This window comes from Lagopus leucura, unplaced genomic scaffold (assembly GCF_019238085.1).
Source record: "Lagopus leucura isolate 7727_CA_CO unplaced genomic scaffold, USGS_WTPT01 Super-Scaffold_100002, whole genome shotgun sequence".
NCBI lineage: Eukaryota > Metazoa > Chordata > Aves > Galliformes > Phasianidae > Lagopus > Lagopus leucura.
Genome location: NW_024962263.1, coordinates 72,852,673 through 72,879,085, shown reverse-complemented (window position 1 = coordinate 72,879,085; position 26,413 = coordinate 72,852,673). Strand labels below are relative to the sequence as shown.

Here is a 26,413-nt window from a genome sequence, read left to right as displayed (position 1 = left end):
AGGAAATGTTAAGAAACATTTAAAAAGAAAACACAAACAATAGAATTCCACAACACCCACTTTTTTATGGAAATTGATTTTTTGTTCAGAGATCTGAAAACAGAATCTCTAAGATGCCTCACTGCAGAACTAGATGTGCATTCAGGATATTGTTGAACTTATGCCTGACTTGAGACTTATTGAAGAAGCCGAATTTCATCACCTCAACATGGAAATGTGGAAACACAGCCTGGTCAGAGGAAGAGGCAGAAAGTTCTGGACAGTGATATTTACTTCCTTCAGAACCCCAGTTGTTAATCCTACTGAGCTTACCACGAGTTACTGCTGAGCCCGCATGGCAAGAGCTGATCCACAATAAACATACACAAATTCCTCTCAGCAGCAGAGGTAGCAATCATCAGTGCTGCTTTCCATTCTCTATAGAAGGCAGTAAGGGCAACAAAGGTGCTTGTAGCAATTCAGTGCTGTAGAATGCGAATGCCTTTGCCAAAGCCTGAGTGAGCCTTGAGAGAATTTCCACAAAATCATATCCTCATTTCCAACAATGTAAATGAGTATTTGCCCTCTACACTAGGTAACTCCTTCCCTGGTGGTTTCTGTGCAGCTGTTGGCTATAAACAATGGTAATTTGTTGGTCCATCTAAGGGGCTCCCAACACCGCCTTTTGGAAAGATCCTGTACCATGTTAATTGTTCTGTGAATAGAGATATTATCTAACAGCAGCCCCATTCCTAGGGTAAAAATGAACACCCCTGGCTAAAGTGATTGAAATTGTTGCCAACTCGAAAGGTGTCACCACAGATACTTTGTTTAGTCCTGTCTGAAAATTTTGAAGGTGTGACTACTCAAGACAGTATTGTTCAGTGTGAACCTGAGTGGCAAATCATGTGTCTGCGGGACTCAGGTTCACTCACATTTGAAATACTGTGTTCAGTAGTTCACTGTCTGTAATCACAGTACTTGCAAAGCACAAAAAGCATGGGGAAGTGTTATAGTACAAGGTCTACATGGACAGACTTACAAAAAAATTACTGAAAGCTATATGCAATAGGTCTGAATGACTATTGGTGGGGATTCTGTTAACACTAAACTTTTGAAAAGTTCTTGGTGAGGAGGAGGATATACCAGGGCTGTAGAAAAGTAAAAAGCAGTAATAAGGAGAAGTTAAAGAAATGAAATTTAACAAGCAGAACATCCAAGCTGAACTGTGCCAGCTCAGGAACTCACTGTGTGCTAATGTATCTCCTCGGCAAGGACAGCACTTAATTACATATTATACTATGTCCATGATAGAGTCAACTGATGTGCAGAGGACTAAAAACATTCTTGGGTAGCAACACTGAACAAAGATACCACAATAAATCAGGGATGCTGTAGGTAATGACGGCTGTTGGATTTTGAAACTGAAAAGACTTATTCCAATCCATTGAATATTGTGAATTATGCTGCAACAGTAAGCCCCAAGCTGACTAGAGAAGCAAAGGCTGGATTTTGAGAGTTACCAGGCCTATCTTATCTGCTTTTTAAACAGTTTCTCATTCTGTCACCTCTGGGAACAGATCACAGGACTGTCGCACGAGGGCAAGTCAGATGCTGGGTGACCTCATCTGCCAAAGAACTTTTCTTTCTCCTCTTGTGTCTGTGAGTGCATCTGAGATGATGCAGGATCCAACATAGGCTTTGAGCTGTGTGTCTGAAGTTGTGTGGTTTCCATGGTCTTCAATTCACTGTTGCTGTATTAGTTCTTCTTATATTCTTTAAAATATTGCTTTTTTTAAACAAAGCCAGAAATAGCATTCAACACTTACTGTTCACAATAGCCGTAGGCAAAATAGATGCCATTGCAGCTTGTTGGGGGAGCAATTGTATTGAGTCAAGCAGGCGGGCAGGATACATCCCTTCTGTGAGAGTCATCTGACTAGCAGCTTGCAGCCTTGAGTCAAAATCCACAACAAAGGCAATCAGCTCTTCACCCTCTGAGATGGCCTTGGTTGTGGTACACCAGAGCTGCCCTCCTACAGGAAACATAAAAGAAGAAAGATTTAATTGATGGTATCAGATTGCAGGACATAAAACATCACTGCCATATCTTTACGTTTATTTTATTTTATTTTATTTTTAATTTTGAAGATTTGTTCAATAGAAACAGGCAAACTTACCATCTTCCTTTGAGATTTTTCAATGTATAAGAAAACAATTTGGGGATATTTTTCCTAATGATTTGCAGCATGATTATGTATTTCAGCATTATAAAAATCAAGGTGAAAATATTTTATATGGCACTGTTCTGCTTACATGGCACATTATTTTTCATCAAATATCCTGTATATTTTGTCATCACTCTCAGTTTGTTTTGCTTTGAATATCAAATCACAGCACAATAAAACCAATTAAACAGCTGCAAGAAAGTCATCAGATTTCCTCTTAAGGGTGTTCTTCCCTTCCCTTATTCTTGCTACCATCTTTCACTAAAAAAATCTTCCCTTATGTAATACTCTTCGTAACATGACTGCTTTATCTTTGCTTACACTGACTGAACTTCCTGAAAAGAAGATATGCCAAAGATCTGTTTCATAAAGGCTTATTCAAATAAAGGTTTGTTTAAAAGGGGAGGGAGGTGGAAGAACTTTCATCAGACAGTAAGATACACCACAGTTCTGTGCTGCAAATGTCACGTGTAGTGCATTAAAAGGAAAATTAACTATGCGAGTACATCTACTAATGTATTTGAATGCGATAGTGAATGCTCATTTATTTAACATGTTTAGACAGGCAAAGCACTTATATTGTGTTATCTACACTCTCAGGCCTAGATACATATCCAATACAGTTATGCCTGAAATAATGTTGCATACTTTATATGTTATAAAGCTTTTTTTTTCCTCAGGTTTTGTATATATAGAAAAAGCTATATGTTGTATTCATTAGGCAAGCAAAAACTGTACTCGTTTTGATAAGTAATATTGCTGTGTTTATCTTTCGGCATAACTGCCTTTTCAGCTGCACTTCATTTTTTTCCCCTCAAAGAGATTATAGTTTTAAAACAACTTGTTGCAAAAATCTGGTAGAGGAGATAACAACAGCGTATGATATGCCACAGCTAAATGGAAGAATTAGGACATTGTTTTAGAGAAATCTTGGACAATTAATTAAACCAGTCTATTAGCTTTCAAAGATGAGCAAACAAAACACCATCAGTGACAGTGTGTTTCAGTGGAAAAGTAAAGCTAAGCTTCCAGAGCTCAAAGTGGTGTAAAAGTTTCAAAGCAGAAAAATGTCTTTGTATTCACCCTTTGGTAATACAGCAGTTGGAGATGGTTCCAAATCCTATACAAAATTTACTGTTATGGGACCAAAGCATCCTGTACACTACCATCCAAAAATTACAGCATTAAATGGTGCAAATCCGAGTAATTTCCTCTAGAGAATATAAAGATGAAGTGTGAAGATAAATGTCTACAGATGCAGAATTCTAATGACCAAATTGGAATTCAAACATCTGAAGAGTGCAGTCTGACTCATTGTCTCATGCAAGGGAGGAGTAAATCTGAAGTAGAAGCCTCTGGAGTTAAACTGGTATAGAACCTGTTCAAGGGAGAACCAGGTTCAATTCCTACGGCATACTTAACTAGACTCATAAATAAAGGACAATGATGCACACTGCAATTTCAGAATACAAAACTGGGCTCTCCCACTGTAAACACCAGAATTTATTTTCTAAGAGGAAAGAGGATTTCCATTACTAATAGGCACTTTTAGTTATATACGGAGGATGAAATAATGAAAATGTTTCAGTTTATTTTAACAGAGAATAAAAGCTTTTTCTACAATGTATTATTCACTGGATTCCTTAGTAAAATAAAAATGAGCCAATGCAGAAGAACCAACTGAGACTCTATCCAAGCAAACATCTCGACATGTCGTACCCTTGGGGGAGGAAAAAAACCAAACACAACAGTGTAGTTGATTATTGGGTCTCCAGCTGTAATCAGTCTGGATCAGACTAAGAGGCTGACTCAGTCTCCTAGCACTGGAGCTCCTCGGGGTGTTGACTCAAGTCCAGCAGCAGAAAAAATGGACAGCTGAGGCAGGCAGAGGGCCCTGCTGCCTTCTTCACTCAGTACCAGGGTTGATATACCTACAGCACATACAGCTGCACAGAATGGACGACAGCTTCAGGAGCACAGCAATCTCTAGCTTAGCTTATTAAAGGAAACTGAGCTATGGAAATTTAATACACTCCTGTACTGAATATAAACCTATGGCTCAGTGTAATTCAGATCTAAGTATTTTATAGTGATTCTCAAGATTTTCTCTCTATAGAAAATTGGGCATTTAAGTGATTGTGACATATGACTATGCTTTCAACAATACATAATATATTGTTAAGTTAGATGTAAGAGGATCCCCCAAATGATGTACGCTTGCAGCTGTTCAAAATGAAGTGTATCACTTCTGTGACACTGTTTTGCATGACATCTTGGTTGCAAAATTGGAGAAGAATGGATTTGATAGATGGACCACTTGCTGGATAAGGAATTGGCTGGATGGTCATGCTCAGAGAAGTGTGGGCAGAGGCTCAATGTCCAAGTGGAGTCAGTGATGAATGGCGTTCCCCAGTGATCAGTGTTGGGACTGGTGTTATTTAGCATCTCTGTAGGTGACATGGACTGTGAAATCCAGCGCATCCTCAGCAAGTTGGCAGATGACACTAAACTGAGTGATGCAGTTGACATGCTAGAGGAAACATATACTATCCAGAGGGACGTGGACAGGCTTGAGAGGTGGGCCCATGCCAACCTCATGAAGTTCAACAAAGACAAGTACAAGATCCTGCATCTGGGTTGGGGCAATTCCAATCACAGATACAAGATGGGTGGAGAATGGCTTGAGAGCAGCCCTGAGGAGAAGGATTTGGGAGTGTCAGTTGACGACAGATTTAAAGTGAGCCAGCAATGTGTGCCTGCATCCCAGAAGGCCGATGTATCCAGGGTTGCACCAAGAGAAGTGTGACCAGCAGGTCAAGGGAGGTGATTCTGCCCCTCTACTCTGCTCTTGTGAGACCCCACCTGGAGCACTGCATCCAATTCTGGAGCCCCCAAAACAACGAGGAGATTGAGTTGCTGAAGCAGGTCCGGAGGAGGGCCACAAAGATAATCAGAGGGCTGGAGTATACTCCCCTACAAGGACAGGTTGAGAGTGCTGGGGCTCTTCAGCCAGGAGAAGAGGATACCTTATAATGGCCTTCCAGTACCTGAAGAGAGCCTACAGGAAAGCAGTGGAGGGCCTTTTTCTAAGGGTATGTAGCAACAGGATAGGGCGAAATGTCTTTCAATTGAAGACGGTAGATTTAGACTAGATATTAGGAAGAAATTCTTCACTGTGAGGGTGGTGAGACACTAGAACAGGTTGCCCAGCAAGGTGGTGAATGCCCCCTCCCTGGAAGCATTCAAGGCCAGGCTGGATCATAGAATCATAGAATCATAGAATCACTAAGGTTGGAAAAGACCTAAAAGATCACCCAGTCCAACCGTTCACCTATTCCCAATAGCTCCTACTAAACCATGTCCCTCAACACAACATCCAGTCTTTCCTTGAACACCCCCAGGCTCGGTGATTCCACCACCTCCCTGGGCAGTCCATTCCAGTGCCTGACCACCCTTTCTGAAAAGTAATACTTCCTCATGTCCAGCCTGAATCTCCCCTGCCGTAGCTTGAAACCATTCCCCCTGGTCCTATCACTAATGACACGAGAGAAGAGGCCGACCCCCAGCTCACTACAACCTCCCTTCAGGAAGTTATAGAGAGCAATAAGGTCACCTCCACCACCTGAGCCTCCTCTTCTCCAGGCTGAACATTCCCAGCTCCTTCAGCCTCTCCTCATATGGCCTGTGTTCCAGACCCCTCACCAGCTTTGTTGCCCTTCTTTGAACACGTTCCAGGGCCTCAATATCTTTCTTGCAGTGAGGGGCCCAAAACTGGACACAGTACTCGAGGTGCGGCCTCACGAGTGCTGAATATAGGGGAACAATCACCTCTCTGCTCCTGCTTGCAACACTGTTTCTGATGCAAGCCAGGATGCCATTGGCCTTCTTGGCCACCTGGGCACACTGTCGGCTCATGTTCAGCCGAGCATCAATCAATACCCCCAGGTCCATTTCCTCTACGCAGTCCTCCAGCCACACCGCCCCAAGCCTGTAGCGTCGCCTGGGGTTGTTGTGGCCGAAGTGCAGGACCCGGCATTTGGCCTTGTTGAAACTCATCCCATTGGCTCCAGCCCAGCTCTCCAGCCTGTCCAGATCCCTCTGTAGGGCCTCGCTACCCCCAGGCAGATCCACACTTCCAGCCAATTTGGTGTCATCTGCGAATTTACTGAGGGTGCACTCGATGCCCTCATCGAGGTCATCAATAAAGATATTGAAGAGGACAGGCCCCAGCACCGACCCCTGCGGAACACCACTCACGACCGGTCGCCAGCTGGATTTAACTCCATTCACCACCACTCTCTGTGCCCGGCCCTCCAGCCAGCTCCTTACCCAGCCAAGAGTGTACCCATCCAAGCCTCTGGCTGCCAGCTTCTGCAGGAGAATGCTGTGGGAGACAGTGTCAAAGGCTTTGCTGAAGTCTAGGTAGACCACATCAACAGCCTTTCCTTCATCCACCAGATGGGTCACTAGATCATAGAAGGAGATCAGGTTGGTAGGGGCTTTGAGCAACCTGGTCTACAGGGAGGTCTTCCAGCCTATAGCAGGGGGGTTGGAACTAGGTGATCTTAAAGGTCCCTTCCAGCCCAAACCATTCTATGATTCTATGATTCATCCATGGCAACAGGATGCAGAACAGCTCCTCTATCCCTTTCTCTATCCCCTTCTGGTAGCAGGGGTAAGGCTTTGAAAGGAGGGGTTTTGAAAGACACAAATGACTTCAATCCCCCTAATGCAAATATGCTGCCCTCATACACACCATATGCATGCAGATTGGAAGGAAATTCTGGGACTTATATGGTATAGTCAGAAAAATGGAATGCAGAGAACTTCACACAGGCTTCTAAATATAATAGGAAGTTCCATTTATGATTATCATATGAATTATGCTGTCTAGAGACTCTTTTTAGGGATCAGAGCTTCCTTACTGGTGCAGGTTACAAAACAGGAAAAGAGATTTTTGCTTCCCACCAACATTTTTCTAATCTAAAACATAACCAGCATTTATGCAGTACTATCTCAAGAGCACATCATCTTTTGATAAAACAAAGAGCACTGTTAATCAGGGATTTTAAAAGGATAATAAGGATGTCTATAAATAGCCTTTGCTAAATATAGATGGAAATGGAGAAGAAGATAGAAAGATGATTGCTCAAAATTTTTGCAGCCCCTTTCTTGTCCTTAGTGGGGACACCTGTCATCTGTCTATATTGTACAGGGTCTTACTTGTTTTACACTGTGGGTTAAGAAGTTTCACTCTTATTGCAGAAGGGAAGGTTTTGAAAAATCAGAAGGCTTTGTGACAATGGAAAGCTATTCTATACAAGTCTAGTTCTGCCTGTGGAACTGAAAATAAAAGCTTCTTAAGTCTTCAACATATTGTTTTATATCTGTAGTTAAATCAGTTAAGGATATTTACCTATTATGTAATACAGGCATGTAAGCCAGAAGAAAAGAATAAAAATGTCTGCAAACACTGTTTATGTATTTATTTCAAGTCCTTTTCTAGCTCACATTGAAAGGAATGAGAAATGCTCACTTAATCACAGAAAGTTTGGAAAATAAAAATATCATATTGTGCAAGCTAGAGCAAAAAATTACATTCCAATTGCATTGGCATAAGTTCTTTATCAAATGACATCAGGCACTGAAGCAGCTATCTGATACCTTCAGAGTTTCCACAAAATGGAGAGGTTATTTCAGGATTCTTCATCTGCATCTTTCACAGCAAACATTTTTGCTGCTTGGAAAAAACAAAAACAAAAAACAAAAACACACAACCTTGAATTAAAAAAAATAAAAATCTTTCTATGCAAAGGAAAACGTAAGGTCCTGATGTCCCTGAAAAACTGTGGACTTACTGTTCTTTGTAATGTTTATGATCAAGATTCTTGTGCAAACAGATCTGGTTCCTAACAGGAAGCTTATAAATCATACTCATAATTGCTGTCAAAACTGCAGTGGAGTGTACTGCAAGTTTTGATAATAAAGAATAGAGTCACAGTTCAAACTTGATTACATTTTGGAAATTCATGCTGCTCTTACAAGAATCAGTGGTCTTAAATATCTTCTTCTCCTGCCAAATTTTTCACTTGCACTTTTTATTATTTATGAAATCAGTGTCTGCACAATGTCATGCAGACCTCTGCTGATAAACTCTAATTAAGATTAAGACAAGCCTTTTGGAAAGGATCCCATCATTAGCAAACATGATAAACACAAAAATACTCCCTACTTGTCAACCAGGAGCAATTCAGTAACCTAACAGTATTATCTGTTGCTAGGCTACAGAGCTGACAAAGCTTCAATTATATTGTATGGTCATACCTATAGAATACTGTATAAGCAAAATAGATCTAATATAAAAGCATTTAACTTCATCCATGCTATCTGTAATTCATGGCTTCTTTCAATGGCAAAAATCAGGTTAATAATTATATAGCATGCTGGAAAAATCTTGGCAATGTGTCATGTTTGCACAATTTTTTCTAATTTATCTCTATGATTGATAGACATTTGCTATGTAAAAATAATAAAATGCAAGAAATGGGATGCTGTAAACCACAAGCGCAACTACATCTGGGCTCATCAAGATACGGAACCACACATAGTATAAAAAATATATCATAAATTGAACCAATTAAATCATATTTCGATGCAGTAATGCTCTATCTTCTGTATACAGAAGAGGAGTACTGTGGTGATAGATATGCATGCTAATACAAAACTTTATTTTATGTTGGACAAATGTCTACAGTACAATAGGAATTTGCTTTCTTAAAACAGGCCTTCATTTTTACTCCTACTCTGGGGATTTTTGTTAAACAATATATACTTCTTTTGTTCTTATATACACTTACTTGCAATCAGTAATTTGCTCTGAAGATAAACTAAAGCAATGGACCTCCATCCTTTTTTGATCCTCGGAACTCTACAACACCTCCAGTGAAACACAGAACTCAGTACAGTGAGCCTTCTGACAGCAGGTTTCATTTTTTAACATACTTTTTGCAGATCTTACAGGCTAACTGTGTACGGATTATTGCCTAAAAAAAAGATTTAAGGGCGGACTGCCATATTAATTCTAGAAGAAGGAAACAGCTTCAAAATGAACACAACCATAAACCCTCCTGATTCACACCCCTGCTTTTAGGAAAGGTGACTTAGCAAAAAGCAATTGCTAAAAAGTTGTAAAAGCAATGTTTTCATTGAGTACAGCTGTTTTGTGGAACGAAGTGCTGGTATTTTTCCATAGATTAAAAAGAACAAAGATGATCTATATCTAAATGCATTTCCAGTTTTCCATTCTCAGTCAGTTTTCCGTGCTGAACTATTTGAGTTCAGATTTTTGACCCAGAAATAGCATACATCTTTCATAAAGGTTTAGGAAATAAATGGCAGTATCTATTAAAGCCAATCTGCAGTGCCAGTTAATTCAAAAGTACTGCTTTGGCATAGTAAAATTTGTGCTTAATAGATTTGATTGTGTTGCTGCTACAACATAACAACCCATTTCCTGTCTACACATCTTTTTGCAAGAGGGGTCAAAAGACCATCAGAATTTATTTAAACAACAGACTGTGTTCCTTTTAGTGACTTCCAGGCATCGTCAACTGAATTAAACTTTCCCAATGAAATACTCCAATTTTTAAAAACGATGCATTTTAGTAATGGTAATGGGCGTTAGAGTTAATTTACTGTCCTTTCTCCTTTGTTGCACAGGTTAAGCATTTAAGGAGAATGAGCACTCCACAATAGGATGGAATCTTCATATTTGGGTTCCACTTGCTTCTCACTCATGGGGTTCGGACTACTCAGCATAATGAATGCCATTTCAGTGCAGTGCAACTTATTGGGCAGATCTCATTTTTGACATGAACAAATTACATATATCTATATGTAGACACATTGTTTAACAAAAAAATTAGAATGAATTCAAATCCAATACTGTTGAAATTTTTGACAGTAGAGAGGTACAAGGAAAAGAACTTATAAATTATGTGTGCCCCTTCTTTGAAAAATGCTTTGGAGGTTTCTTTGTGCATTGGCAAATACAGTAGGAATATGAGGTATTGTGTGGATCCTCCTGCACAGCACCTGATAAAAGAATAAAGAGCTGTGACATATTCTTAAAACAATAGAGGAATTAAAGAGAAACAATGGGCCAGCTGCTTCATTAATACAATCAAAAGAGAGCCCAGCACAGAGGAGTCCAGATAATTAAGCACTACTCTTTTAGACCTTTTTTTTCTAAAATAAAATTGCTAAAAATTTATTAACTACTTCATAGTTGTTAGATAGATCTATGCACTTGTTTACTTAGGTTGATTAATGCCTTTTCAGGATTCTACAACATGCCAACTCATGGTTCATACAAGTTTTTGAATAAAATAATGTAAGAATAAGTGATATGGATCTGTAGTATATACAGCAATAAATCAAAAGCATTTTGTGAGCAGTCTTTCTAGTTGCTAAATAATTCTTCACATTTTTCACTGGCATACACAAAATATATACTTTGCCCAGCATTTTTGCCATTCGTGTATTTTAATACCAGGCTTCCAAACATGTCTCTACAAAGTGTCTCAAAAATCATCCCTGAAAATTCAGAATTCTCAAACTCTTAAAAACATAGTTTTAGTTCTGTATTGAGATTAATGAGAGATTTGCCAACATCTTCTACCATTTTTCTTTGCTTACTAATCAAAAAGAATGCCAAAAGATGCTTGACCTTTAATTTTAACAACCTACTGCATATTATAAGCCAGCAGTGCAGTGACTGCAAAAAATGTAAAATCTATAAAATTAAACCAGTACAGTTGACAAACAAGAGTAGGTGCCATTTTTGCTATTTTTTATTTCTACATGGAATAGGGAGCCTACTTCATTTTTCACTCAGTGAACGAACTGCAAAATAAAAGAACTCCAAGAATGATATTTCTCAGAACAGAAGAATACTCTGCTTAAAGGCACTTGCCAAATTGAAGGCAGCTCTAAAATCCCTGCAATTTGAGATAGAAAATGTCTGACCAGAAATAGGGAAGGAAAATACTCCCTGAGAATATAACTCTTACTCTTGCACCTGAGTTTGCTTGCATGGAGCCTGGCTTCAGCTTAGTCATACGCTGATTCAAGTTCAGTGTTTTTTATCGAAACAGACAACTTTATAATTAAACCTGCCTGTGATTTACATATATATGTGTGTATATACAAACATATATATATATATGTTATAGTTAAATCCATCAGGCAGCTGGTAAAGATAAAAAGGAAAATATTAAAGGAACTTGTCAGTCCTATTGGAATGAACTGCCAACCCTGTGTCAGTAAGTGGTAGATTTTCCCTTGTTGCAGTGTGTCTATGACTACCACCCCAATCTGTATTCCAGCAGCTCTGTAATTAACGCTGCCAAAAGCTTGATTCTCAAATGAAGCACACTGCTCCTGAAGAGCAGGGAGTATAACAAAAACTGAGATGTGACCTCTTATTTTTCCACTGTTGCCCGGTTTGTTTTTGTTAGTTTGAGGATTTCTGTTTGTTTCCTCCAATTAAATGTCCAGGCATAACACTCAACAGAGTTCTATTAGGTAAAGAAGCAAAATAGATTAGTCTTCTGAAAATATTCACAGGAAAATAATGTGGTAATTTTATTTGCCATTTTCCCCCCTGATAGAGCTGTCACAGCTTATTTACCACAGGGGGAGACAGTTAAACCCATATCCTTAGAAGTTCTATGCATTTAAGAGGCTTATATATCTCTTCTGGGACCTTCGTTCAAATCCTGGGCTAATCAGAGTGAATACATATCTTTCTATTAGATGGCTCTAAAAAGTCTTAGGTGATATCAGTTCCTGGTGGACGACAGTCCACAGTGTAAAACTATTAAATGTTTGGCACAACTGGCAATACTTACGGAATGAAACTGAAAACGGTAATATCCTCCCACATCACAAGAAGTCTGCTGCTCAGAGGTTGAAATTAAATAGCCTGCCACAAATGCTAAACCCGTTATACTTCTTTAATCAGCATAAACTCAAACAAGGAAGTTGAAGTTCTTTCACAAGTTTAGCAATTTCGGTCTTTTTAAATTTTTTCTTTTTCAAAACCCTCTGCTTTGAATTCTGTACTACACTTTTTTTTTTTTTTTTTTTTTTTTTTCCATTTTAATTGGGATCTCATTTGAGAGTTACTTCACAATTTATCCTTAAGAAAGGAAATGATAAACAGTTTGAAAAAAACCCAACCCAATAAACCCTTGTTGGTAGTGCTGCACACATCACTGCAGCAGAGGCGCCAGGACTTATGGTGGCAGCAAGCTCATCTCACCTTTTGCTTTTTACAGGGTTGGTGAATGGGCGCTCTGCAAAGAGCTTCCCAGGAGACACTCTCAGGTGGCACCCGCTGCCCTTGCAGCTTTTGTGGATGCACCAGGTTTGAGAGAGAGAAAAAAACCTGATTGCTGAAACAACCTGACCAAAGTGAAGCTGTGCTTTGGAGGCGTACATTCCTACAGTCCCTGCTTCCTGAACAGCACAGCTGTAAGGTGACCTTTTTGTAGCCTTACAAACCCAATCAAGCCTGCGGATTGTCTTTTCGGAGTTATTTTGTGAGAGCGGAGTGTATGAAAAACCGAGCTGATTAAATGGGACAATAGACAGGCTTTAATGGCGCCTCTTTCGTACAGAGAAAACAGAGCATGCTACATCTTATCCATGGATTTTCTGTGTCTTGCACCTGCGACTACAGGGCTCATTTCTTGCTCCTGGGCAAATGAAGAATGAATGGCACAGCTACCTGAGTGGGAGGAAGGATTATGCAGAGGGAGCTGGATTGATAGGTTGCATTTGTAAGGGAAATAAACACATTAAACAGAAGGACAGATGGAATGGAAAAACAAAGTGAAAAATAAATATCAGCTAGGAGACCTGTTACTGTTTCAGTACAGGGGTCCCATTCCAGAAGAAACTCCAGTCTATGAGTGATACAGAAACAAAAGCTGTCTTTTAAAACAAACAGAAAATTGAACATCTATTGTGTATGCTGTAACCGTGAGAAAAGAAGTGCTATTATTGCTGGCTATCTCATTAGCAATTGGCTCCTGCGTTGAGGTTCAGGAACTGATTTACCTCAGTTCCAACAACTATGGAAGCAAAGCACTGATTTTAAAAAAAAATCTTCCTTCTACTTAAGCCATTAGAGCATTTTACACTGGCTGCACTGGAAACATGACTGTGTGACAAATCAGCGGACCTCTTACTTAAGCAAACAAGTAAGAAAAAGCATGAAAGCATTACTATTTTCATGATAAATGTATTCCAGAATGTAAAACTCATATAACCTTAGTTTCTACCATTTAAAATACATCTTATATTAAAAAAAAAAAAAAGACTACTGAAAAAACCCAGAGATTCCCTCCAGCTTATAAAAATTATGTTATAAAAATTATGTTATAAAAATGATTTTTGTTGTTTAGCTTGTTGCAATAAATATATGACAGCTGCTCTGAATGTAATACCTCCTATTTAATGATGCTGGCCCACAACATCACAAGTGGATGTTGATGGTACAGCAGTAGAAGCTGAACCTTCCTGCAACATTGCAGTACGTGCTGTTACTGTGTGACGGCAGCAGAGGGGCAGACTGTCAAAATGGTGTCTGACATGGAAGTGAATATGAAACAAAATGTGTGCCATTGAATTCCTGTATGGAAAAAATTATTTTGTCACCCACTGACGTTGATGCTTGTTCAATTTTTCTGGAGACCAAAGGGTGGATGTGAACGAAGTGAAAATTGGACTGAGTGGGCAACATTTTCCTAGCAACCATGCTGTAGTAGCAGCTGTGAATCAATGGCTCACCCCCGCTGCTGCAGATTGTTACAAGCACAGCATGCAGGCTCTTGTTTATCACTGGCCAAAATACACAGCTAATGGTAACAGTGTTTTGTAGCTGAGAATTCTCTGTATCAAATACTACCATCGTGCTCCTTGTATCTACTATAGTTTCCACAGAAATAGATAGGAGGCATTACTTTTAGATTGATTTACATAATAAAAAGAACTGAAAACTTGTGACAACCAAAGGCATTTACATCATCCATGCTATGTACAAAAGCCCAGAGGAAACAAACACTTTAAACCATTGTTTGTATATGGCTCAGTTCATCTAATAACGGGTGCTGTTAACAGCAGAAAGCAAATCTTGTAATAGCAAGACCAAGCTGCTTGTGGTCAAAATCGAAACAGCAAGATTACAAACGAGGAAATAGTTAATACTCTTGCTATATGCACTAACATGGATTAGCAATTAAAGAGGATTCTGTACTTTCAGACACATTTAATAGGAAATACCAGTTTACCAAGCATCATACAGGTGCACAGGAGATGCCATTCTGCCTGCCTGCCTGGTCAGCATGATTTCTAAATGGCCAAGAAAGAAGTGACTGTATACCCAAAGGCAAGCTGTCAAAATTCAGGCTGCAGCTGATAAACTGATTACAAAGCTGCTTAAGACTTTGCTTGTAAACAAAAGCATTTATCAACTAATAATTTGCAATAAACTGATGTAACTCCCAGCTGAGCCCCAAACTGTTATTGTCTTTACCATCTGCCTATTAAAATACCATTCTTCATCACCAAGCAGGAGCAGAAGGGAGAAAATCTCCAGCAACTACATAACTTGCATGCTTATAAATAATATGTGAGCATTTCACACTTTCATTATAATTGCCAGGTTTCGTATACTTCATTTTCTTTTTTGAGAGGCAAAGAGGTGCTGTAAAGTGGCAGAAAAGAAATTAATAAATACTGCCTGGTACATGAAAAAATTATGTAAGTTCATCATACTCTGCAGTTTCTTAATTTTTTCTTTTTTTGCCACTCCACAGGAATATCATGATGGAAGCCCCCTCAAGCACAACTTTGCAGATTAAACTCTCAATTTCTTTTCAACTTGTCAGTTTTCATTACCTTTCTTTCTTATGCATTCACATCTTACAGATGCTTCAATGGGAAGCCAGCTAAAGCATGCTGGCTCCCTGGGGGGACCTGCCAGAGTCTACAGGACTTTACAAGGTCACCCTTAGGAGCAGTTTGCCTATCTTACTGAGAGACTTTCTGAAAATTGACTTTGCATGCTCTTATTTTCCATGTATTGACACTCACAGTCCTGAGAAAGGTTGTAGAGTTTAGAACAAGTTCAGAACTAACCAATTCAGGTGATATACCTTGAAGAAAAAATCATATTGTTAAATGCCTAAAATACTCACATGAGTGAGGGGGAGAAAGCAGAACTGATACCGTGCAGAGAATGGTGGCCCCTCAAGATGTGTCTGCATTAAAAATTGAATTTGACAATCACACTATCATTTAGTGCAATGCACTCGACATGATCCTTTGTTACTGGTATTATTGCCCACAGAACACCAGCCAACTCCCAAGAATTAAAAAGAAACAACACAAAATGGAGAAAGGAAAAAAAACCACCACAAAATCAAGGCCATTTGGGATCTGCAGATTTAATTAAGACATATTCCACTGAAACCAACTATCCTTATAAACTAAAAGGTTTTTTGTTGTTGTTGTTGTTGTTGTTGTTTTTTTTTTTTTTTTTTTTTGCATTTAAATTATCATATATACAAATGCTATGTTTGCCAAACTAGGTTTCTACACCATAGCTTGCATGTAGTTGTATGTGGTCAGTATAGCTGGATGCAAGTTTGTATCCCAGGCTGGATACAAACATGTAGTTTGTATCCCAGGCTGGATGTGGCTCTGGGCAGCCTGGCCTAGTAGTTGATGACCATGCCTATGGCAGGGGCTTGAAACTACATGATCACAGCAGTCCTTTTCAACCCAGGCCATTCTATGAGTCTATGATTCTATGGTTGAAACAGAGGGAAGAGTGAACACAATGTAAATGGATAAGGGAAGCACGCAAGGGGATGAAACACTGAACATGGAAATCTCCATTTTTGAAATGTTGTAAAGAACAAATTTGGTTAAACCCTGTGACATTGTGATGAAAGATGCCTTTCAAAACTCCAGTTTAAAATCATCGTGGTCAGTTATTTAAGAAGCTCAAACTTTAAAAAATGGGTAGTACACAAATAGCACTCATAGCATGAGTTATGGCATAAAGTGGAAAGGTTCACTGTTTCTAATGTCCATATAAGAAAGTCTTCATAAAAAGTAGTGATGCAAAAGAATAAATTCAGAAGCTCAATTATGATCAATCTGGAATTTCTAATTTCTAGAGTTTGCCCAAATGAAGTGATGCTAAAATAACACTGCCACTGAAATACCACCTAACAAAACCTGCACATACTCACTATTTATATTAATACATCTGAACACAGGTCTGGTACTGTTAGAGGTGTTTTATCAGAAAACGTGGTAGATTTATACCAAGTGAATACTGTTCAGATGCGTTACCGAACCCGCTACATCATTTTCATTCTATCAGGCAGGAACCGGTCAAACAAGCCAACCAACTCCTCAGATCCAAACACTAATCTGTAAGTCACCTTTGTGCCTTTATTATTTCGTGTTTTTAACGACGAGTGAATCAAGCCCTAAACGGCGCTGAGGACCTGCACACGACTTCGTTTTTGCACCGAAATGCGGCAGCAGCCCCTGCGCCTCCCAGCGCCCTCCAGGCTGCCCCCTCCACCCCGCCCCGCCCCGCCCCGCAGCGCCCCTGCCGGCCGCTCGCTACACAGCCCGCTCCACGGCCCGCCGGCAGATGGCGCTGCCGCCCCGCCGCCGCCGGGCCGGGGGAGGGGCGGGGCCGTTATTTATTTAATTTTACACAAGGCTGAGCACGGCGCGGCGCCCGCCCGCTGATAAGGCGGGCGGCTCTCGGGAAGTTTGATTAAACGCTCTCGCCACCCTCTCCACGCGCCCCCCTCGTGCCCGGCACATTCCCGACGATCGGGCAGAGCGGGAGGTTTTCGTTCCCATGCCCGAGAGGTGCCTGGAGGGCCGCCCCGCTCCACGGGCTGACCGCAGCTCCCAGACAGATGTGCTACATGAGCATTCCACTTAGACGTGGAACCGGCTCGTTTACGGAGCACATTTGTTGTCGCGATCTCTAGTACGAGAATATGATGGGTGCCGAAGCCTTCGTGAAGGTGAATCTGGGGCAGACAGCGCGGCTGTGCTGCACATCCGTCGTGTATCCTGTGCCAGTGTGGTGCCAGTGTGACCACTGTGCCCTCACCAGCCTCCCAGATCCACGGCTGGAATGTTCCTAGAAGCAAGAGCACACATAGCCCCACAATGCAGACTGATGTCTGTCCACCCCTCACTACCAGAATATTTTCATTGAAATCTCCTTTGCTTACTTAAAACCAAGCGGGCACGTATCTCTGCTTAAATTGCTCTGGTCCAAAACTGGATAGCTAAAAGCTGCAATTAAGTCAGGAAATATCCAGCACCCACCAGAAACTACATAAAATTTCTGCTGCTGAGCAGAACAGCATTCCAGGGAGTGTGACTCCCAGTGAATGGGAATCATGATCACAAAACTTTGTGGAAACCTTTGAACACTTCTCTCTGTCTCACAAGAACAATGAAGAAATTCAAAGTCAAGGAGGCAGTGATCCCAGAAGAATGGTCTGCCTTTTGGAAAAGCAAGGATTACACCCCATGGTGAAATTTGGCAAGTCTCAGAGTGCTGGTATGAACCCCTGTGTCCAGCAGGCCCTCTCTGAAAACAACATGAAGTTTTAAGAGGAGTGGTATGAGGTTACTTGAAGGAAAGAGGTCGCAGAGATTAAAGAAGAGTTCCATTAAATGTTTGGGGTGCCCCTGGGAATAGAAGGTTTTTACGAAGCAGAATGAAAGAACTGGCAGCAATTACCTACGAAGCCTTGCAGGCTGCCTGGCAGTCCACCCTGCTGTTAAGGCTTTTCTCATGATCATACCTCCTCCCCTCTAACAGACTCATCTCTACACATCCCTGACCAGTCCTATTGGACACTAAATGTTACCTTCTATTCCTCTTCCTTTTTAACCACAGCAAAGTATAATGAACTACTTGGACTCTCGCTGGGGCTTGGAAAGCAAATGCAATCTGGCACGACAGAAACACACAGTTCATCACTGCCTAACCTACATATAACTCAGACCAAAACACGGTCTCTTGAATTCTAGCCTGTTTACAAGCAGTGAAGCTCACAGTATCCACAACCAGTTGGAGATGCTTTGCTGTCTCTTATCTTTTTGTTCTGCTAAAAGTTAGCGCTCACGTTGACAACCATCTGCATCTACAACTCAGAATCACTGATATACTCCATTACTCTTTCAGTTAGCCCGCTCCTTCCTGGTCCTGAGGAGATGATCCCATGCTATTCTATCTCAAAAAAAAATGTGCCCTCATACTTCTTTTATTAAGACACCGGAAAAATCAATGTTGTCTATACCCTGGAAGTGGAAATAGGATTTAGTGTCTATCTTCATAATGGAAAATATTGCTCATGTGTAGAGGAGGAAGTTTAGACCTATTTCCTCAGTACTGAGAGATACTGCTTGACGTAATACTATAAAATGCCTTTCAGTATAGCTTCTTATTGTACATTTATGGCATTTTAGCTAGGGGGTTCTCAGTTGGTATCGTCTTCCTGATTAATTTTCTTTTCTCATTTTCTTTCTTCTCTGCTTTCAGCCCTGTACTCCACACTCTCAGTTTTCATTAAATACAAACTGATAAAATATTAACTGATTATTGTTAATCTATATGCCAGTCAGGTAACACATACACTGTAACATGTATACATGTGCAAGTATCTGACTTACCGGCCATTACAAGGATTCCCTCAAGTCTTTACAGTGATCAGTCTACAGGGATGATATTCAGCTAAAAAGACAGTTATTTTTAAAGTTGAAGAGTTTGTTGTAGAGGTATATAGTAGCTAGTCAGGATAAATTACTTAACAGCATTACTAGAAATGAGCAAACCATACATGAGATATTGTACCTTGTATCCTTCACTTATCAGTGCAGGGTAGTTCTACACAACTCATCTCTCTGAATCTGAATTAACATTTTATCTCATTGCTCATTTACCTTATGCATAGCATTATTAGCTGAATTAACTGCACAGGCAGCCAAAGAGTGAACAAAGATTGAGAAATGGAAATAGCACTCTCTAGTTGTTACTTTTTCTTTTCTTTCTTTCTTCTTCTTCTTCCTTTTTTTTTTTTTTTTTTTTTTTTTTTTTTTAATTTTTATTTTTTAAGGCTTTATTTGGCTGTTTTTGACAGGTCCTTCAAGACTATTCAGCTTCTTGACCTTAAGTCTCCTATGTACAATTGCATGCCTCTTGAATGTTAGCGCAGATATCTAATCTATATCTAATAGATACATCCAGTTCTCTGGAAATGGAAGTGTGCCAAGATAATAAGATATTTGAGAAGGAATTTAGAGAAAACAGCTAGCAATACCAGTAGGAAGTTCTAGCATGAACAACCTTTTGAGAAGTGTGTAAGTCATTGTAAGAAAAAAAGTATTAAATGGAGAACCAACTACTCTCTTGGTCATAGCAAACAGCATTTTGTGGGGAAAACAAAAGAGACTACAAAAGAGAAATATGAAGGATTTGACAGGTAAGAATGAGAGGCTTAAATGTACTGTGGGATAACAGACAAATCGAGAGAGGATTTAAGAGGGCATATTTTAAGTGAACTAAATGATCTTCTCAACAGTCTTTTGCAGAGGCAGGAAGGATTTGAGGAGAGTTTCAGCCACAGCAGAGAGACTGTCAATGGACAAAAAGGAAAGAAAGCTAATCCAGATCTTGCTCTGCCTTCTGATATGCTCTCCTTCCCTTTTCTGGGAGGATTTCAGGTGGGCATACTTGCACCTGCAGAGGTGCAGCTCTCTACCTTCCTGCTATAGGCGAAGGCAAAAAGCCACTCAGAGCTGGCTCTCAAAACACACTGGCAAAAGTTAATTAATCCAAGGGATATGAAAGTTATTACCCGAAAGAAGTACTTTCAGATTCTTTCATTATTAATTACTATTAATAATTAAATAGTCTTGGTTTACATATTCAAGCCATCTCTAGACAGGTTCCTGCCCCAAGGAGTTCGTCATGGAAAGGTCAGATTTAAAAACCTTTGTTTGTAATAACACGTGCTTAATCTGCAAGTAAGCATCAAATATTTACGTGAATGGTACTGTTTTGTGTTAGTCTTATGTGTAGACTTTGGCCTCCAAACTGACAGGAGATGACAAAGAAAGAATAGGAGACAAATGACTGAAATGACCTGGGTAATGGCAATAAAAATGGATAAACAGCAACGTGTAGAGTAGATTAAGCAATATGCCTGCTGGTGGGTGCAGAGACCATTAATTTATTTGTGAGTGTACGTACAATCCTTACTTACAGCACTTTTAATTTTTAATGGATTGCTCTATATATCTGACAGAGTGAAGTCCAGGAAGAGACAAGGGAGTAGGGGGGAAGGGGGGGTGATTTTTGAAGGCCAGTTGAAAGGTATGAGTTTTGATGAGGAATTTGAAGGAGGGGCTGCAAATACTCTCATCCACACAGATTTGTCTACTTTTTCCCCAATGTAAATCATTATATTTCTTGCCCCAATTTTTTATCAAAATCACTTCCAACTTATTTCAGTCTGTCACAATAATATTTTCATATGAGGAGTGTTGTAACCTAATTCCTTCATTTGAATAATACATTCATTTTTAATTACTGCAACTTGATCTCAGATTATTCAAATAACTGTTTCATTTTTTATGCTTACCCTGACCCCAGTGTATTTATAGGCTTTTATCCTTACCTGATACCAGTGTAATGTAATTATAGATTGTATTTTAATCATCTACTATATCCTAGTGAGTTTGTTTAAATCACTCCAATCCAAAGTCTTTTATTTCTGTGCCTTTTAAAATTCTACAATGGCATTCTCATTGCATAAAAGCAATATTTTTGTAGTTTACTACAATGAATGAACATTTTGCATGCATTGCTGGCCATGTTTCTAATTTAAATTTTAAAAAGTCACTATAGAGGACTCTATGTAAAATGAAATTCTGACTTGTAAACAGGCATGGGACAGCTCATCACTTTAAATCTCTGTTCACTGCTCCTGTTCACTCTCTAGCATAACTCTACAAGAAAAATAGCAGAAAAATAAAATTCTTTTTTGTCCTACCAAAATTAAAAATATGCCTTGTACTAAGATTGGCAAAAAAAAAATCTTTCTCTTCTGCTCACTGGTATCTAATCCAGTTTATTTTACCTGTATTAGAAATAATTTCACATTGTATCTGTAAGTTAAGTAGTTTGAGTGGTGCAGATTATCATTAGTACTGGACATGTTTTGATTTCAGGAGTTATAAATTCTCTTAAAGTAGGATTTAACTCTCAGAATAATTGTTTTTTCTGAGATTGTTCAGTTTTGATTGATGACGTTAACGCTGCATTTCTTCCTCTCTTCAGTGTTGATTCAGGACTTCAACTCTCTTTTCTGTGTTATTTCACAATTCAGATAGAGAGCATAGTCAGAAATCAGTCTGGGAAAGTGAAGCTCCTCATGTTTGCAAGTCTGCCAGAGTACGAGTATCTTTCTGGTCATCAAATCAATTTTTGTTAAGATAATTAACATTACTTTAGTCAAACTATGTCCTCTTTTTGAGCAGCGGGTTTTTTTTGTGTGTGTGTGTGTGATGACAACAAGCAGCACACAGCTGCAGACCTTACAGCGTCCTCACAATGTGCCTTCAGTTGCAGTGTATGCATTTTTCTACAGAATGATGTAATGCCCAAGGATACTTCCAAATTAAGCGTTCAGCACAGCAGTGTGGGGCAATCAATGACATACTTTTCTCACAGTTGACTCTGTGTCAATAAAAGGCAGCCAAGGTAGAAAAATAGTTAAAAGAACTAGAAGTTTATCAAAGCTGTTGATAAATCTGCTGGTTTATAGTCACTCAACGCGGTCACTGTGTCACATGAGGGACAGGGGACTGTTCCTGTGCTGCTGAGCATCATGTTACTTGCATTCTCCATACCCGAAATCTTTCTCAAAAGTTTAAATGATTTTTTAACATAAAGAGCCTTTATCTTCTATTCCTTCCTATTATTTTTGTGTGTGTCCACTCTGCCTTCCTTTCCTCTCTGGACAGTCACTTTCAAATCTGATCCATCCCAACCTCTATGAAACAAGGGTCCAAAAGACAAAGAAACATGATCTAGACTGATGTCTGTGGAGAGGCCAGGTGAGATATGGGTATTGGCTGCTTAAATGTAAAAACAGTGTCTTGTTTTACTTCTTCCTCCTTTACCAGATGATCATATTAACACTTATGAGCTGCCTAACATGTCACCAGTGACAGAGGAATTCTGCTTAGTACATTGCATCTTGTGAACAGAAATAATATCCCCTAATAGTAAAAAACAAAACAAAACAAAACAAAACAAAACATATATACATTATATATATATTTTAAGGAGGAGTAAATATGTACAGGGACTTTGTTCAATATGTCATGAACTAAAGTGAAATATTCTGCTTTTCCAAGATCCAGACAGAGAAGCATGTTTCCCTCTGGGATTTCTACTACCATTTGGTCTAATATTCATTTTCACTGTAATAATACAAGCTTCATTAAAGGAGTAAAGCAGCAATTGTCTCCTTGAGATCAAAGGACAATCTGTTAAATAAAAGCAGCCGGATCTCTAAAATGGAATGGTAGGAAAAGTTTGAACTGAATTTTATGGTAAATCAAAATGTAAATTGTAATTTCACAAGGAAGACATACAGCACAAAATTAACTTTGTAAAGACATGGAAAGTGGATATGTTGATCTTAGAAATTAGGACAGATATTGAATACTTATCTATCAGTGGCATTTCTAAGTGTAACACTTCCAACAGATGAAAAGCAATGCCTGACTAAGAGTACTGGTCTTAAAGAATTAGCATTAAACAGGAAACATTTAATGGCTTATCAGATAAATTATCTGATTGGTCTAGCTTCTATTTAACTGAGCTTGTATTTGACATTAGAAATCTGTCCATTATCAAAAGATATTCTGCAAATCTTGTGGCAGACTTGTACCTCGTCTAAAATCTGCCATGTAATACCTAATGTTATTTCTAAAGCTGGATTTCACTGTTTAATATTTGGTACCAGAAAAAGGAACAGTATAGCTTCAGCACTGGTTTCTCTGGATGCTATAATAAAATTAGTGCACCCACATTTAACCATCGAGCATTCAGAAGATTATCACTGAAGAAAATACCTAACAGAAACACATATCTGAGAAACACACGTATTTAAGCACAAAGCTTTCTGAAAAATAAAAAAGCTCCTACAAAAGAAAGATCTTGGCCCAGATAAGAGAATTTGAGATGCAAACTCCTGTCTGGTGAAGAATTTCCATAGGACACTAGACAACCCCAGCCAGCAGACCAGCCCAGCTGTGGACAATGAATGAGCCCTTTGTGCATCCCTGTGTTCTAACTACACTCTCAGTTTCCTCAGAGTAAAATGGTAAAAGTATTCCTGCAGTTTTATTTCTGTCCTGCTAAAGGAACAGGCTAGAGCAGTGAAGTTCAATTTCAATCTTCCATTGCCAACAAAACTCAATCTTTAAGTTATTTCAATCCTCTTATTGAACTGTGTCCTTAATACTAATCAAGAAAAAAAAATTAATATAAATTATAGTGAGGAAGAACAACTCAAAAGAAATAAAATCCCCCTGAACATATCTTAATTCTAAAGACTTCTGGAAAGCTTGTATTTATAATTATTAGAAAAAAGATTTTAGCTCAAAATTTTTATACGATTTGCAAATGACACTTCTTAAATGTGTTCTACAGCCACAGATCATGGAGTTAGACTAGCTTAAAAAAGGACGGTAACGGTCAGGTTACCTGGTGCCATTGCACACCTGAGTAAAAAATTAGGGGAAAAGTCTGCTAACCACAATCAACATAACACTGGCTTCAAAAGTGTAATTTATAGTATAATGAATCCGCACTTGTGAAATGCCTTGATGACTCTGAAAAGTTAAATTATTATCTCACCAAAAAATGTGCTTGCATCTTTACTAGACCATTCAAAAACACATCTGGTTCTGCAGTACTCTGTAGTTCCTGATAAGCCAATGGAAATAATGGATGGACATCTGTAGGCAAGATCACATATTTTGAGTTCAAATGGAAAATACATGCCAAACTCCTACTTAACAAACTCAGTGAAATCCATGTAGTTGAGGCCTTTGATAATTCTCTTTCTGTGTTTAAAATGCAAAACATCAGTACAAAAATCTAAAGTATAAAAGAAATCAATACTGATGCCTCAGCAATGCTTTGGTAAAAATATCTGTCATAGAAAAGAAAGAAAAATCTCATTCATCATTACAAAAAAAAGTTAATGCCACTAAATGTAAGCAAATATTTAATAAAAAAACTAATTTATCTAGGTTTCCCCTTCTAAGTTATTCTTTATACATCACAGTGGTTTTTTTTTTTCAGAGAGAAAACAGTGAACAGAATACTAAATGCATTTTTTGACATCTGTGATTCATATTTACCTCTGGCCCCCCAACAAAGGAAGAAAATATATATATATTTTTTTCAGTACATACTAATTTCAGTTTAAAACAGCTAAAATATTTTTATTATTATTCAACAATCTTCAATTTTAAAATCAGTTACTTCTTATGAAAAGTGTTGGATTCAGAAATTATGCACTATACAACAAAGTTTGTGACAACAGGATTCACTGTGAAGACATTCGGCTTTCAAAAAACTTTGCATGTTTCTCCAAATATCTACTGATTGAGCTCTCCTTTCAGCATATATTTCTCAGTAGTGTCTGTAGTGCAGTAAGATCTATGCTGGCCAGCAGCAGTATCATTTGATAAAAAACAATTTACTAGGAAATAAACCAGAAACTAAATTGTACCGTCAGATACCCAGTAAAAGTTACAATTTTACTTTGTGACTGATTCTTGCTAGATTAGAGTGAGTGATCTAGGCTTAGTGGCCTTTATTTCCATTTTACCAAGACCTTAAACTATACAGACCTAATTTCCATATTTTGTAGCTAACACATTCTTTGACTTTAGTGAAACAGCATTTGTTGCAACCCCTACCAATAGGTTCAGACAATCAGTACAGAATGCCACTCAAACGTTCTTGGATAGGAATATCATCCCTAATAATCAAACTTGATACACATACTGGTTCTTTGGCATGTCTGTCATCATGGCCATCTGTCAGGGTGGAATTGTGCCTACTAACAAGGAGATATGCCAGTTTTAACATGATATAGGTGCCATCAAAACGCAAATAACAAAGGAAATGCTCTAGAATATGGCAATGATCAGTGTTTTTCAAAAAGATCCTCTGGGTAGCAACCTGTTAAGTATATTATATTGATGTCTGTGAACACTAAAACCTTTGGTTGACTTTTCTGTCTCAGTCCACCCTGTTTGGGTGCCTATCTTCATGCAGCAGAATCAGTTCTTGGCATTCTGTGCTTGCTGAAGGAAGCATACATCTATCTTGCTCATTTACCATCAAAACCTAATTACATTAAATAACCTAATTTGAAGGTTAAATGACAATAAACTGAAAACTGACTTTACATCTTTATAAATCTGAATTGATACCAGTATTTTCCTTTAAAATACAAAGCACAGTCTTAGCTACCATCCTTAAAAGTGCATTTGAAGAGTATTCCTTACTACTACTTCTGGCAAAACCCATGACTCAGAACCATTTCTACTGCCTAATGTTGATAGCAGAATGATTTCTCTTATAATCTTTGTGCTACTGCATCATCTTCAGAAACATAAAAGGTACCCTACTGGAACAGAAGGTGGTCTGCCTAATTCAAACTCTGCCTCTGGAAACAGATTTAATTTACTAAGAACAAGAGAACCTGGCTACCTTCTGCAATTCATTCCCCAGCATTCCCCAGGCATGCACACGGAGTGTTAGCAAGTACAAACTTCTCAGTAGCATTCACAGATCTACTGTCCATGAATTTGTCCAATCTCTTTTTGAACCTGCTGATACGGTCTGAACTCACAGGCTCCTGTGTCATCAGATTCACAGAGTTCACTGTTGAGGTAATATGCTTTAAATTGTTCTTCTCCCAATTTCCTCTAGTCTTGCAGGATTTGAGGAAAACAGTTCTTTTTCTTTATTGACTAGATTCAACATTTTG

At 38.9% G+C, this 26,413-nt stretch overlaps 1 protein-coding gene across 2 annotated transcripts in view; it reads right to left on the bottom strand.

Moving 5' to 3' along the window:
• The window catches only part of ZFPM2 (zinc finger protein, FOG family member 2), a 305,640-nt gene that overhangs the window by 9,102 nt on the left and 270,125 nt on the right, over window positions 1-26,413 (bottom strand). For both annotated transcript variants that reach the window (XM_042868639.1, XM_042868640.1), the window contains one exon: window positions 1,809-2,015. In XM_042868639.1, coding sequence (XP_042724573.1) covers window positions 1,809-2,015 — 207 coding nt within the window. The remainder of the gene's footprint in view (window positions 1-1,808; window positions 2,016-26,413) is intronic.